The sequence below is a fragment of the Antechinus flavipes genome, chromosome 2, assembly GCF_016432865.1.
Source record: "Antechinus flavipes isolate AdamAnt ecotype Samford, QLD, Australia chromosome 2, AdamAnt_v2, whole genome shotgun sequence".
Taxonomy (NCBI): domain Eukaryota; kingdom Metazoa; phylum Chordata; class Mammalia; order Dasyuromorphia; family Dasyuridae; genus Antechinus; species Antechinus flavipes.
The window spans coordinates 44,861,797-44,873,095 of record NC_067399.1 but is presented as its reverse complement, the minus strand read 5'-3'; the positions used below and the strand labels follow the sequence as shown (position 1 = coordinate 44,873,095).

The 11,299-nt window shown below is 51.3% G+C and overlaps 1 protein-coding gene across 2 annotated transcripts; it reads right to left on the bottom strand.

Annotated features, from left to right (window-relative positions):
* Window positions 1-979: 979 nt before the first annotated feature.
* Window positions 980-11,204, bottom strand: ATXN1L (ataxin 1 like). Of its 2 annotated transcripts, none has more exons than XM_051974683.1 (4): window positions 11,111-11,204; window positions 9,493-9,560; window positions 5,888-8,267; window positions 980-2,737 (listed from the first exon to the last, which is right to left on the bottom strand). In XM_051974683.1, exon 3 carries the CDS (start codon window positions 8,035-8,037, stop codon window positions 5,950-5,952), a length of 2,088 nt encoding a protein of 695 aa, XP_051830643.1. In that variant the 5' UTR covers window positions 8,038-8,267; window positions 9,493-9,560; window positions 11,111-11,204; the 3' UTR covers window positions 980-2,737; window positions 5,888-5,949. The 2 variants fall into 2 exon arrangements, with proteins under 2 accessions (XP_051830643.1, XP_051830642.1); XM_051974682.1 differs by having other exon boundaries at window positions 5,888-8,154.
* Window positions 11,205-11,299: the final 95 nt, after the last annotated feature.

Sequence of the window (11,299 nt, the reverse complement as noted above, 5' to 3'; positions counted from 1 at the left end):
CTTAATGCATTCTCCCAAGCAGCTCTCCTGTTTTGGAGTGCGCTTCCCCAGCTGCAATCATAGGTCCCCATTAGTGAGGAACTAAGACTCTGCTCTGTTCCCTCAATAACTTAGAGCTGGAGGTAGAGGACTAAAACTCAGGAAAAGAGAGGATTCATTAATGGAGCAGCCATGCCCCCCCCCCCCGCCGCCCCCCATGGTCAGAGCAGAGCTGCCAGGCCAAGGTGCCAAAGTTCACACACAGCAGGGCGGAACCACCCCGGACCATTCCTGCCCAGTGCTGGAGGGAGGCTGCAGTTGAAATAAAAGGAAGTAGCCTAGTTCAGTTGTAATCAGAAAATGGACTCTGCCAGGAAGCGAGACTACTTCTTAGTCATAAGGAAGAGGTTTCTTCGATTCCTTTCTCCACCAGTGTTCTGCCCAGGGCTTTCTGTGCCTTCTCAGACAGGCACCTTCCCCACCCCTAGCACTCCCACCCAGTCCTGTTGTGCTCTGCATTTGGCTTAGAGATGAAAGGACCAGATATTTATGCTAAGTTGCTGTTCTCTGCACTTTGAATTATTCTCATTTTCTAGATAGGGCTTTGCAGAATGAGGCAACAGTATAAATCTGGAGATCATCCACCCAGGTCACTTAGCACCTGCTCCAGGGGCTACTTGCTTGTGACTGACAGTGTATGTCTATTAGACTATTACTGGTAGCAGATCACGTTAGAGGCAACATTGGCGACTGACAGATAAGTATCCCCTAAAAAATCCCCTTCCCAAGCCAGGCAGAGGCATCGAGGAAAGGAAGAGCAGCAAATAAATACACCTATGGGTCCTTCCAGCTATTATTCTGTCCCCTGGGGTCTTCATCAGAACTGGTCAGCAGACAAGGGATTTCAGGATGATCTGCTCAGAGCTTTGAGAAGCCACAGACGAGCTCGTGCCCCCACAACCTTGGGGCCGAGATAGGAAGAAGGCGCAAACACCAAAAGGAAAAGCTATTAGTTTATATAGAGATATATAGATATTGATATATACTGTGTTTACATAGTCCACAAGTTAAATGCAGGTATCCATAAGAAGAGCATTAACAATAAAAATACAATCTGTGTAGCCAAGTACAGAGACTTAAAATGGTAAAACAGCAAAAAGGATTTCACAAAAGGTACAAATATACAGTACAAATTGATTTATTTAAAACAGTTACAAAAAAGCACAACAAAATAGATTATCCTTAGAATTATTAATGCTTTGTTAAAGATCAGGTAGGATTAGAGGGTAAGAAACAGTATTGGGTGGGGGGAGCACCTGACTAGTTCTAAGGCTTTAGATACAATGCAGTTGGTTACATGTTAATTCAGCCATTACATAATGGGGATTATAGTTGAGGGATCGGTAATTTATCTACAGGGAACTCCTACCTAAAACAGATCCAGCCGGGCCTCTCCAGGTTTGGCCTTCTCTCCCTCCTGGATGACATTCCCTTCCCTATCCCATCTTCATCCCTCTCCTCGCCCCCCACCCCCTTAAGGTGCTGTACAAGCGGAGCTGTGCGCCCCACCGCAGCTGGGATGTACACTGGTTTGGCTACCGGAGAAGGTGGCTGGGGACCAGCCCTGCGACAAGACTCCAGATGTGCTACGATCCTCTCCCCAACACAATACGCGGTCTCCTCCAGGCAACACAGGGAGTCAGGGAAGCTGAGGGGCCACCCACTCACTCCCCACTGCCAACTCCCATCCCCCCCCAGGCAGCTTCCACTGAAGAAATCTCAGTCCCTATGACAGCCAGAAAGATGCAAATGCTTGTGGGTTTGACACTGAGTAAAGGCACAAGGGCCCCCGCGCCATGCACACCGCGGGCAGGGACCCGACTTGAGGCCACTGTCACCGCTGGGGATTGCAGCTGACATGGCTTTGGGATTACATGGACTTGGGAGTTCTCTATCTACCAGGGAGAATCTGGGTTTAAGGGGAGGGGGAAAAACAAAACAAAACGAAAAAAGCCTTTTTTAGTGTGAAAAGTGCATTGAATTACAACTGCTCCTGCTAGGGAAGCTCAGCAGGGCAAACTGCACCCTTGTCCCCTCCAGAGCCTGCAAGTGAGGAGCGCCCTGGCTCCAGGCTGTGCTCATAGACTAAGCCTCTGGGCTGCAGCTGCCAGCTCCAGAACCATATGCTCGGTTTATTATTGCATAAGGAGAGAGGCCTGCCCAAGCCCAGGGAATGGAGGGTTGCAGGCTTCCCCCAGTCCCTTCTCATCCCCATCCAATGTGAGCAGGGTTCAGCCCTCCATTGTAGTGTTTGTTACTACAGTTTTTCTCATCTGGAAAGTATTGCAGCTTCAGTGTGAATAGGCATTCCCCTAGGGGGGCCAGGAAGTCTCCCTAAAACTTGCCACTTTTTCCATTTTTAGCCAATCCTTCCAGGCTCTCCAAGGTCAGTTAATTTTGTAGTCTTTCCTCCATTGGCCTCTGGGCACTTTTACTCTCCAGCATGATCTCCCAACTCTTCTCAATCTGCCTGCTGTTAGGCCATAGCATCCTGCTCTGTACAGCCCGAAGGGTTTCTGCTACCCTCAAAGTCTTCGTGCTGCTACAAATGCAACCAAAGTGCCTTTGAAGACCCAAGTGCTTCGGCCCTCTCCCACCACTAGGCTGGCTCTAAGGGTCTGGTAGGAAGGAGGCCTCTGAGGATAGGGATGTAGGCCTTAGCTTCTGACTCCCCTTTATTACCTTCAAAATCGGGTCACTAAAAAAATCAGAAAGGTTAAGAAGTCAATAGAAGAGAACATATGTGCGCGCACAACCAACTTATTTATGCTAAAGGCGAACGGCAAAGAGATGCTTGGAGCTATGGGTCTGATGACAAGCACCTGAGCCTCCTATTCTCCCATTCACTCATCCTGAAATCATTCCTAACTATTCGTTTTAACCGGACAAAACAGACCACTCTTAGTAGTGATCTTGGCCTAACGGGGGCAAAGACAGGGTATTACTGTTTCCTCTGCAGCCTGAGTTTAAAATATTTGGCCAAGGGGACAGAAAGGCCTGGGGAGAAAGCAGCAATGCAGGAAGCAAGCAGGAAGCAGGACCCAGGGCAGACTGCCTCAGCGACCAAGCAGCATTGGGGGCACCGCGACTACTCAAAGTCAGGCTGGTGCCTCTTGTGCTTTGGATTGGGCTCTCAGAAAGGAGCACTGGAGATCCAAAGCTGGGACAATGGTGGATTATCACCTCCTCATAATGGCTTCTCCACCCCGTGGAGGAAAGCCTGCCAGCCATCACAGAAATCACCTTCCTCTCTCACCTCCATTTCTCTCACAAAGCTCTGGCTTCATTCTCCTTCCTCAACCTAACTCGGGACCTCTGTTCCTGCAATCCTCTTCCTAACCATCCTCAACCCCATGCCCCAGTGTGAGAGGAAGTCGCTATCCTCCAGCGAGCAGGACAGAAGTCCCAGCAGCACCACGGACCTGAGACCATCCTCCAAGACACCAGAGAGCAAAGCCAAGTGACATGCGGGGTGTGCACGGCACTGGGCAATGCCATACAGCCTAAAAACCCCACTTTACCCACGAGCAGCAGAAAGGGCAGAGCACAGGAGAGGAGAGCATGGGCACCGCTGGCTGGAGGGGCACAAAACGGCTCCCTTCTTCCAAGCCCAAGTACAACCCACTCAGGGAACCTGCCTCTCTTATGGGGGGATCAATGATACATTCTCAAGCCCTTTCAGCCTGCAGGGCATTATCCTATGGTAATCAGCTTTCCCACAAAGAAAACTATTGCTGAGAAACCTGTGCAAGTGGAATTCCCTGGACACCATCTACTCAGAACAACTGGAAAGCGGTGTCTTCTCCCAAGGTTCTGTGATAAGAGGGAATTCATCAGACCACCTCCAGGCCCCAACTTGAGGAAACAAGCAAGAAAAAGCAGCACTTAGGGAGACGGGGGGGGGGGGGGGGGGGGGGACTGAAAGGAGGCAGGCAGAGATCTCAAATGCAGTACCAAGGTTCAGTGTTCACCAGACACGGTTAACGTTTGGTTCTTATTACAGCTAGCAACTCAAGGGACTGGGCTCCAGTCCGGCAGATGGGGCTTTCCAAAGTGACCAGAGAGCTACCCCCCCAAAAGGAAACTCTGAAGTGCATGACTGGCAGACAGCACATCAAGGCTTCAGTCACTCCGCTCTCCTGTGTTCTCTCTGGCTGGCCATTGTCAGAACATCCCCCGGGAGGTAGGTAATATTCATCCCCATCTGGCTGTTGGGGAGAAAGTGAGACAGAGAGGTCATAGCACTTGCTAATGTCACTAAGCAAAAAAACTGAGGTCAGCCCTTGGGAGTTCATGGATTCGATCCCGAGCAGAGCCATTTCCATAAAATACATGCTACCTCCTGGTCAGAACCAGAATCTGTAACCAGGGAGAAGCCAAAGCAGAGTTAGGTGACACTGCCCTGAGTTACCTTGAATAAACTAAAATAAACTCATTCATGATCCAGCGGCTCTTGGAAGAGCCTGGCTGAAGCTAAAAGTTTCAGGCATAGCAACTTGGGGCTTCCACATTGGGAGGAGGCCAAGCAAGAATATCTGCATTTTAAAAATACCCTTCCATGAGGAACTGGCCACAACCAAGGCCAGAAGACATTAGGTATTGGAATATGTACATCAAGACAAATCCCCAACCTTAAAGCCCTTCTTCATTAGCGTGGTGGATGGCGAGAGGAAGCCTGACTATGGGATGAGAGAGTGGGGTCACGACAGATGCCAGCGAGTCCTGGAACCCATCTGGGGAATGGGATGTAGTTGGCTGCTCAGCAGCAGAAAGGGCCACCATGCCCACGGAGTCCCAGGGGATTTTGGAAATGGAAAGAAAAGTCAAAGATCATCAGAGGGGAAACCCAGAGTCCCTGGAAAATTAGCAGGCTTAGTAGTGATGGATAAAAGTTTTAAGATGAAACCAGTGAAGTCAGAAGAGGCCCAAATGGAAAAACTCTGCCCAAAGATAGTACGGAGATGGGGAAGTGCAGGCACTTGGGCACATTTGCAGAGAAAGGAGAGGGAATGCAGGTGTCTAAGTAAAGCATTGATATATGAATGTTTCAAGGACTCTCCATTCTGATAGAGGAATTCAAATGATTTTGAACTAGTCATAAATGATCTAAGCAGGTTGGACTTTGAGACCCGTGGATACCCATAAGCTCCATCTACTTGCCTAAAAACTCTTTCCTCTAATGTCCTCCAGCTGCCAGCTCTCTGCCCTTCCTTCTTAATCCTATAGGTGGTTTAATTTCTCTCCAGTCTGAATGTTGCTGCATGCCTTGTGAAATAGGACAGTGAAAACAGATGGGGGAGAAAGAAGATGATGAGGTCTAAATACAAGCCTGTAGAGGAGACAGTGTTCCTTGCCCACAAACCCAAAGATGACCATCTGTAACAAAATTACCCTTTAAAGTGCACATCTCTCAAATGAAGGGCTCTGGGGTAGGAGCCTCTTATTCCAAAGAGGGGGGTCTCCCCTGCCCCCACCCCCAAAAGAGAAAAGAAAAAACTCCAGACAGTTTAACTGCTGCTACTCTAAGCTGTGTGTGGATCATAGTTTTTGGCTCTTACTTTGTGGTCCTCCCTCTGCCCCACCCCCACCCCCCGCTCCTGATGCTCAGACCTCTCTAGTGCAAGGGATGGGCGAGGGCAGAGGAGGCACCAGGGCTTGGAATACTACGATTCTCACCTAGACTGGCACCTCTGCCCTTTCCCCACCCTCACTTCCCAACCCAAGCATTTTCCGGAGCCATCCCAGAAGAATGCCAAGGGCTGCGTGAGGCTGATGTCTCTCTCCTCCCTCCCCAAATTCCCCTGGCTAAGAGAGTGGATTAACGCCTCAGCGTGTGCAAATTCTCCACCTGCTCACGGTGAGACTCAGCTCTGGACTAAAACTCCCATCCTGGCATGGGGGGAAGAGAGTTCATTTTCCTGCATTAGAACGCCCTTCAATGGAGAGTTTCACCTCCTGTGGAATGAAAGAGGGACGGAGCAGAGTGGCCCGTGCTTCCTCTCCCTGCAGACTGTATCTTTGGAAGCCCGTGGCTGGCCAGCAGGACTGAGCTCCAGGCTCAGGCTGGGAGGGCTCCACCAGGTGGGAGCTCGGGGCCAAGGCCCCCTCTCCTGAAGGCTGGCTCTTCCTGTCACTGTCAGATGGCTCTCTGGATCCCAAGACTGTCCTCTCAGGCCTCTCTTGGGAGGGACCCAACTGGTCTGGGGGAGGGAAGCCAGCCTGAGAAACCGAGTTACTGTTCAAGCTCTGTAAACTGATAGAGATGCAGACATCTCCCACCTGCAGCCGGTGGCAAGGCAGAGAGAAGAGCTGCGCTGTCCGCCCCGGGCTGCAGGAGGACCATCCCTGGCCATACACAAAGAAAGGGTGCTCGGGGGGCACATCGATGCTTACTTTGCTCTGTTGCTCCCCAACCACAAAATGCAGCATGACAAAGCCAGGCCACTGGCTCTCCTGAATGTCCACCACGGTGCTGGAGTCGATCTTCAGCCCTCCGCTCACCTCTGCACTGCGCACAAAGTCTTGGGTCTGCAGATCCTCGACCCGCTTCAGCTCTCCTGTGGCCAACTGGATGATGGCCCCTTTCATGAAGTGAGAGGGCAAGTGGGAAGAAGTGCTGGGCGGCGGGCTCGGCTCCTTGTTGGGAAAGGGAGCTCGCACCTGCATATCCAGACTCGACGTCACCAGGATCTCTGACCCCACAGACAGCAGGCCCTGTTCAGTGCCCACGGGCACCAAATTGCCATTGGCTATAACCATCGCTTTGGGTAAAGGTCTATGTTTTGCCAGCTCTTGAGGAGGCTGAGTGTAGAGGCCCGGGGCCTGATTTTTCTCTGCCATTTCGACTGGATTCCTAGCCAAGCCTCGGCCCTCCTGATGGTCAGGGGCATGATGGGATAAATTGAGGGGGCTGGGCTCGTCTTGTCTCTGAGCTGCCCCCATTCGATAGTCCTGAGACACTAAGGTTCCAACCACTCTCTGCACCTCGAGGTCGGTCTCCGGAGTCCCTCGGTGTGCCGGCACCATAACCTCCATCCGTGGAGTCTGAGAACCTGAAAACAAGTGCCCATCGACCACACATTCCACCACCGTGCCTGGTCCCTGGCCTTCGTCCTTGCCGCCGGGAGGGTCCGTGCCTTCACTTTCCCGTCTCGCCGCGCTCCGTTCCATGTGCCTCTGCCCGCCATTGGGAGTAGTCACATCCAGAACAGGCTGGACCTCATGTAGTGCAGGGACCGAATCGGGGCTTGCTCCGGATGGAGGGAGTTCATGCGTCGTATAGCCAGCGGGGAGCCGAGACATCTGGTAGTAAATGGGCACTCGGCCTGGAGTGAGGTCCACTGGCTGAGTGCCCGAGTGATGCTGCAGCTGAGCCGGGGGGGAAGTGGCAGCAGGGACTTTGCTGAACGTGTGGGCTGGAGATGTGGGCTGGGGGGGAGGGGTAGCCCCTTCTGCCAGGAGCGAGGCATATGGCACAAAGTGAGGGACGTGAGAGGTCGTGAGGTTGGCAGAAGGTGAGAGCAGAGGACCAGGGAGGAAATTGGGTGGCATGGCATAGGGCATAGTGTAAGGAGATCCGATAAACTGCAGAGAAGTGGGGGGAAGCTGAGCATAATGGATGGGGGGATAGTGGATTCCTGGATGCTGAATCAGTGATGATGCTACATTAAAGGCAGAGGGCAGGGGGCTCATGTTCACCACAGGATGGAGGCCAGTTGGGGAAAACGTGGCTGGTGGCACAGCCACCTTGTACAGCATACCATACTGGTCCACGGTCAGACCAGCGAGGGCCTCCACGCCATCACTGCCGACGCTCTGTCTTACTCCGGCCTGGGTCTGCCCAGTCACCACCACCCCCCGACACCAATCAGAAGCATCGCTAGAGGGTGTGTGGTTGGTGGAGCAGCTGCTGGTCCTCCCCATCTCCTCGCTGGTCACAGGGAGGTCTCTTTTCTTTGGTGGAAGGCATTCCTGACTCCTCTCATGAACAGGTTTCATATTGCTTTGTAGTATTCCCAGAGCCCGGAGGGGGTCGGCTTGCTTCTGGGGACATCAGAACAGACTTCTCTGTGATTTCCTTGTACCCCCTTCCACTGCTGACTGGGGCACCCACATCTGCTGGGGAACAAATCAAAGGCACAGAGAAATGACCTGGGGGTGGGCTCCACATGCAAACAAAGGGTTGGTTCACCGAGCAGAAGGAAATAGCAAGTCTGACCCAGGGAAGTCTGTGAGAGAAGAGAGATGTAGGTGAAAGGGACAAAGCACACGGCAAAAAAAAATGAGAAAAGGACAAATAAACACCAAGAGGGACTACCCCCATTGGCTAGCCAGGACATACAGAAAAACCACAAAGCAAAAAGAGCTCTGAGGGAAAAAAAAGTCGCTACATCAATAATCTGTGGGCACCACTCCTCTGAGGAGACCAACAGCTCCACTGCAGTCACATCTCCAATGATGACCTCGATTGTTGCCAGAGCTCAGATTCCCCGTCTGTGGGGACTCACACACAGAATCTTTATTGCTGACCCTCTTTCCTTAAATCGCTCTCCTTTCTGCTATCATACACTAATGTGTCATCTTCCTCACTCAATCCTATGATCTCATCCTCACTTCCTCTCCCTTCTCTTATTTGGTTTATGACTTCACCTATCTCTTCTCCCTTCTTCTCCCCCCTACCCTCCCACCTTTCCTGGCTTGTATCACTCCCCCAATAATCACCACTCCCTAGGCCTTCTAGTCTACTGTCTTACTGTTACCTTTTCTCCCATATAACTTCCTGAGCTAGCTTTCAAATGCCATCAACTTAGTTCTAAAAAATGTCATTTCTCATTATGAATCAGAGCAACTCAAGCTCTCATAGTCAGAACTGGTTTCATATATCACTTATATTTGTTTCTTTTCATCCTCAAAAGGTAGCCCAATCTGACCTCGACTGGGCTAAAAGACTATAGTTCCTATTCAGGTAAGAGCAATTTTTCCCCCTCCATTTGACTAACCTCCCTCCCCCCAATTCTGATCAGCAATATTTTATCACCTGTAATTCTTGATTCTTTTACCTTTGTTTTTTCTTCATGTTGTCAATGGTTCCTTTTCCTTGGAATTTTCAAAAATGTATTATTTTATGCTCACTTGCTAAAGTACTTGTTCCCCTTTAGAATCATAGGTTTATTTTCTCAATTCTTTAAAAAAAAAAAAAAAAAGCTTTCTCTTTTCTCCTTTTCCTTAATTACCTTTCATAAGCATTTTTGACCATGATTAATCAGAATCTTTTTTGGCTTAGAAGCCCTTCTTATGTAGTTTACTACTTATTCCTTTTAATTAATCTTCAGCATTCAGAATATATTTCTGAAGGATAAAAAGAGTTATATATTGGGCTCTCTTCAGTTTTCCTACTCTTACACTTTGGAAGCTATTCTGCAAAGAACCCAAAGAGATGCCCATATTTATTACCTGAGCTTCCATCAATGCTTCTGGGCAACTGTAATATGAAGCAGTCTCCTCCCGACTGACTTAGTAGCCTGGAAAAAGGAAACAGGATAGGAGAAAAGAATGAATAGGATACTTTCATTTCTGACCCTTCCAAAAGCCATTAGAGAATAGGTAATAAGAGAGACACAAAAAAGTGAATTCTGCAGCTCTTTTAAGCAGAGTAGTACATCGACTAGACAATGCAGCTACATAATCTGTTGTTGTTTTTTTTTAAAGTCATTTTTTAATCTTATGTGGCTTAAGGATGTAAAACCAGTCAGGAGTCTAATTTCACTGTCTCTACAATGTGATAGCCTTCTCAATTCCTTCTGCTCAGACCTATTACTATCCTCTCAGTTTCAATTTATATTCAGCATAAATATTCCACTGGATCCAGGAATAAATAGAACAGCTTCTCTAAGCCTATGACCAAGTAAAAAGACAAGAAAGATCAATTTCATGACTTCACCTTTGCCCTGAGCTGTTGAAAGCTAAGGCACAGAGGTCATTTGAATACGAGAGACACCAGAGAAAAGAACTATTAATATTTCTGGGGCAGAAAAGGAGGTCAAGAGGGAATCAAATCACTCAAGAGGAAGCTTTATTAAGACTTCCAACCAAAAACAATTTGGACCCCAACCAGTCAGCCAGTATCATTTGCTACACACCAGCTCTGTACAAAACAGTATCGGATGCTAACGAAACCAAACACAGCCCTGATCTTCGAATGGAGAAAGCCCAGCCCTCCGCCCCCAGCCTCGCGGACCTCACACCAGCAGCCCAAGCACTCCCGGCAGCTGCTGGCCGACAAAGCCGCTTCCCAGTACACCCACGGGTCACCTCGGTGCGAAGTCGGGAGCCGGGACACAGCCACCAAGAGGGCACCGAGACAGAACTCTTCACTAAAAGGGTCAAGTGGCCATGAAAGCCCAGATTTCACGCTACAGAGTCATGGATGCCCTTTCTATCCTCGAGTCACAGTAGCGGAAAAGCTGGGGCACTTTTGGGTCCCGCTGCGACCCCCGGGGGGAGGGGGGTGGAAGAAAACTCCCCGCACCTGCCTTTCTGTCCCTGAATGCCGAGCCAAGCATCCAAAGGACAGAGGATGCCCCGGGAGTCGGTCGTTCACCGAGACAAGGCACGGGGGAGAAAAGCCTATGTGCCCGCCCCCGAGAGCACTGATCACTTATCCGGACCGAACAGCCCCCTCGGGACGAGGCTCCGGGTGGGAGCCGGGGAGCCGGAGGAGGTTCGGGGCTCCCGCTAAGCCCGGGGAAGCATTTGCTCCGAGGTCTCACCTCCCCGGCTGCTCGGGCACCCCAGGGCTCCCCGTCAGGGCCGCGGATTCAGAAACGACGGGGGATGGGTTTAAATTTCCGGAGGAGAGCGAGCCACAAGAGGAACCTCGAAGGGAGGGCGCCCGCTTCCTTGTTTGGGGGTCACGGCGCGGGAGGAGGATGGCGCTCACGAGGAGTAGAGGGTGGGGGTCAGTGGGGGAGGTCCCGCTAAGGGGGAACCCAGAATGGGGGATCCCCCCCGAGCCCCGGCCTGGGCCACAGCGGAGCCCAAAGGGGTTACGGCCACTTGCGGGGAGACTTACCGGCCCATCTCACGGCGCTTTCTTGGCTCCTCCCGCTGGTGTCAGGGCCGTGGCCCGAGGAGCCGTCACCGCCGCCGCCGCCGGCGCCGCCGCCGCCGCCGCCATCCCGGGCCCCGGAGCCGCCCCACACCCAGCGCCCAGAGCCCAGCGCCCCCAGCCTGGCGCCTGAAGATGGCGTCACCGCATCCT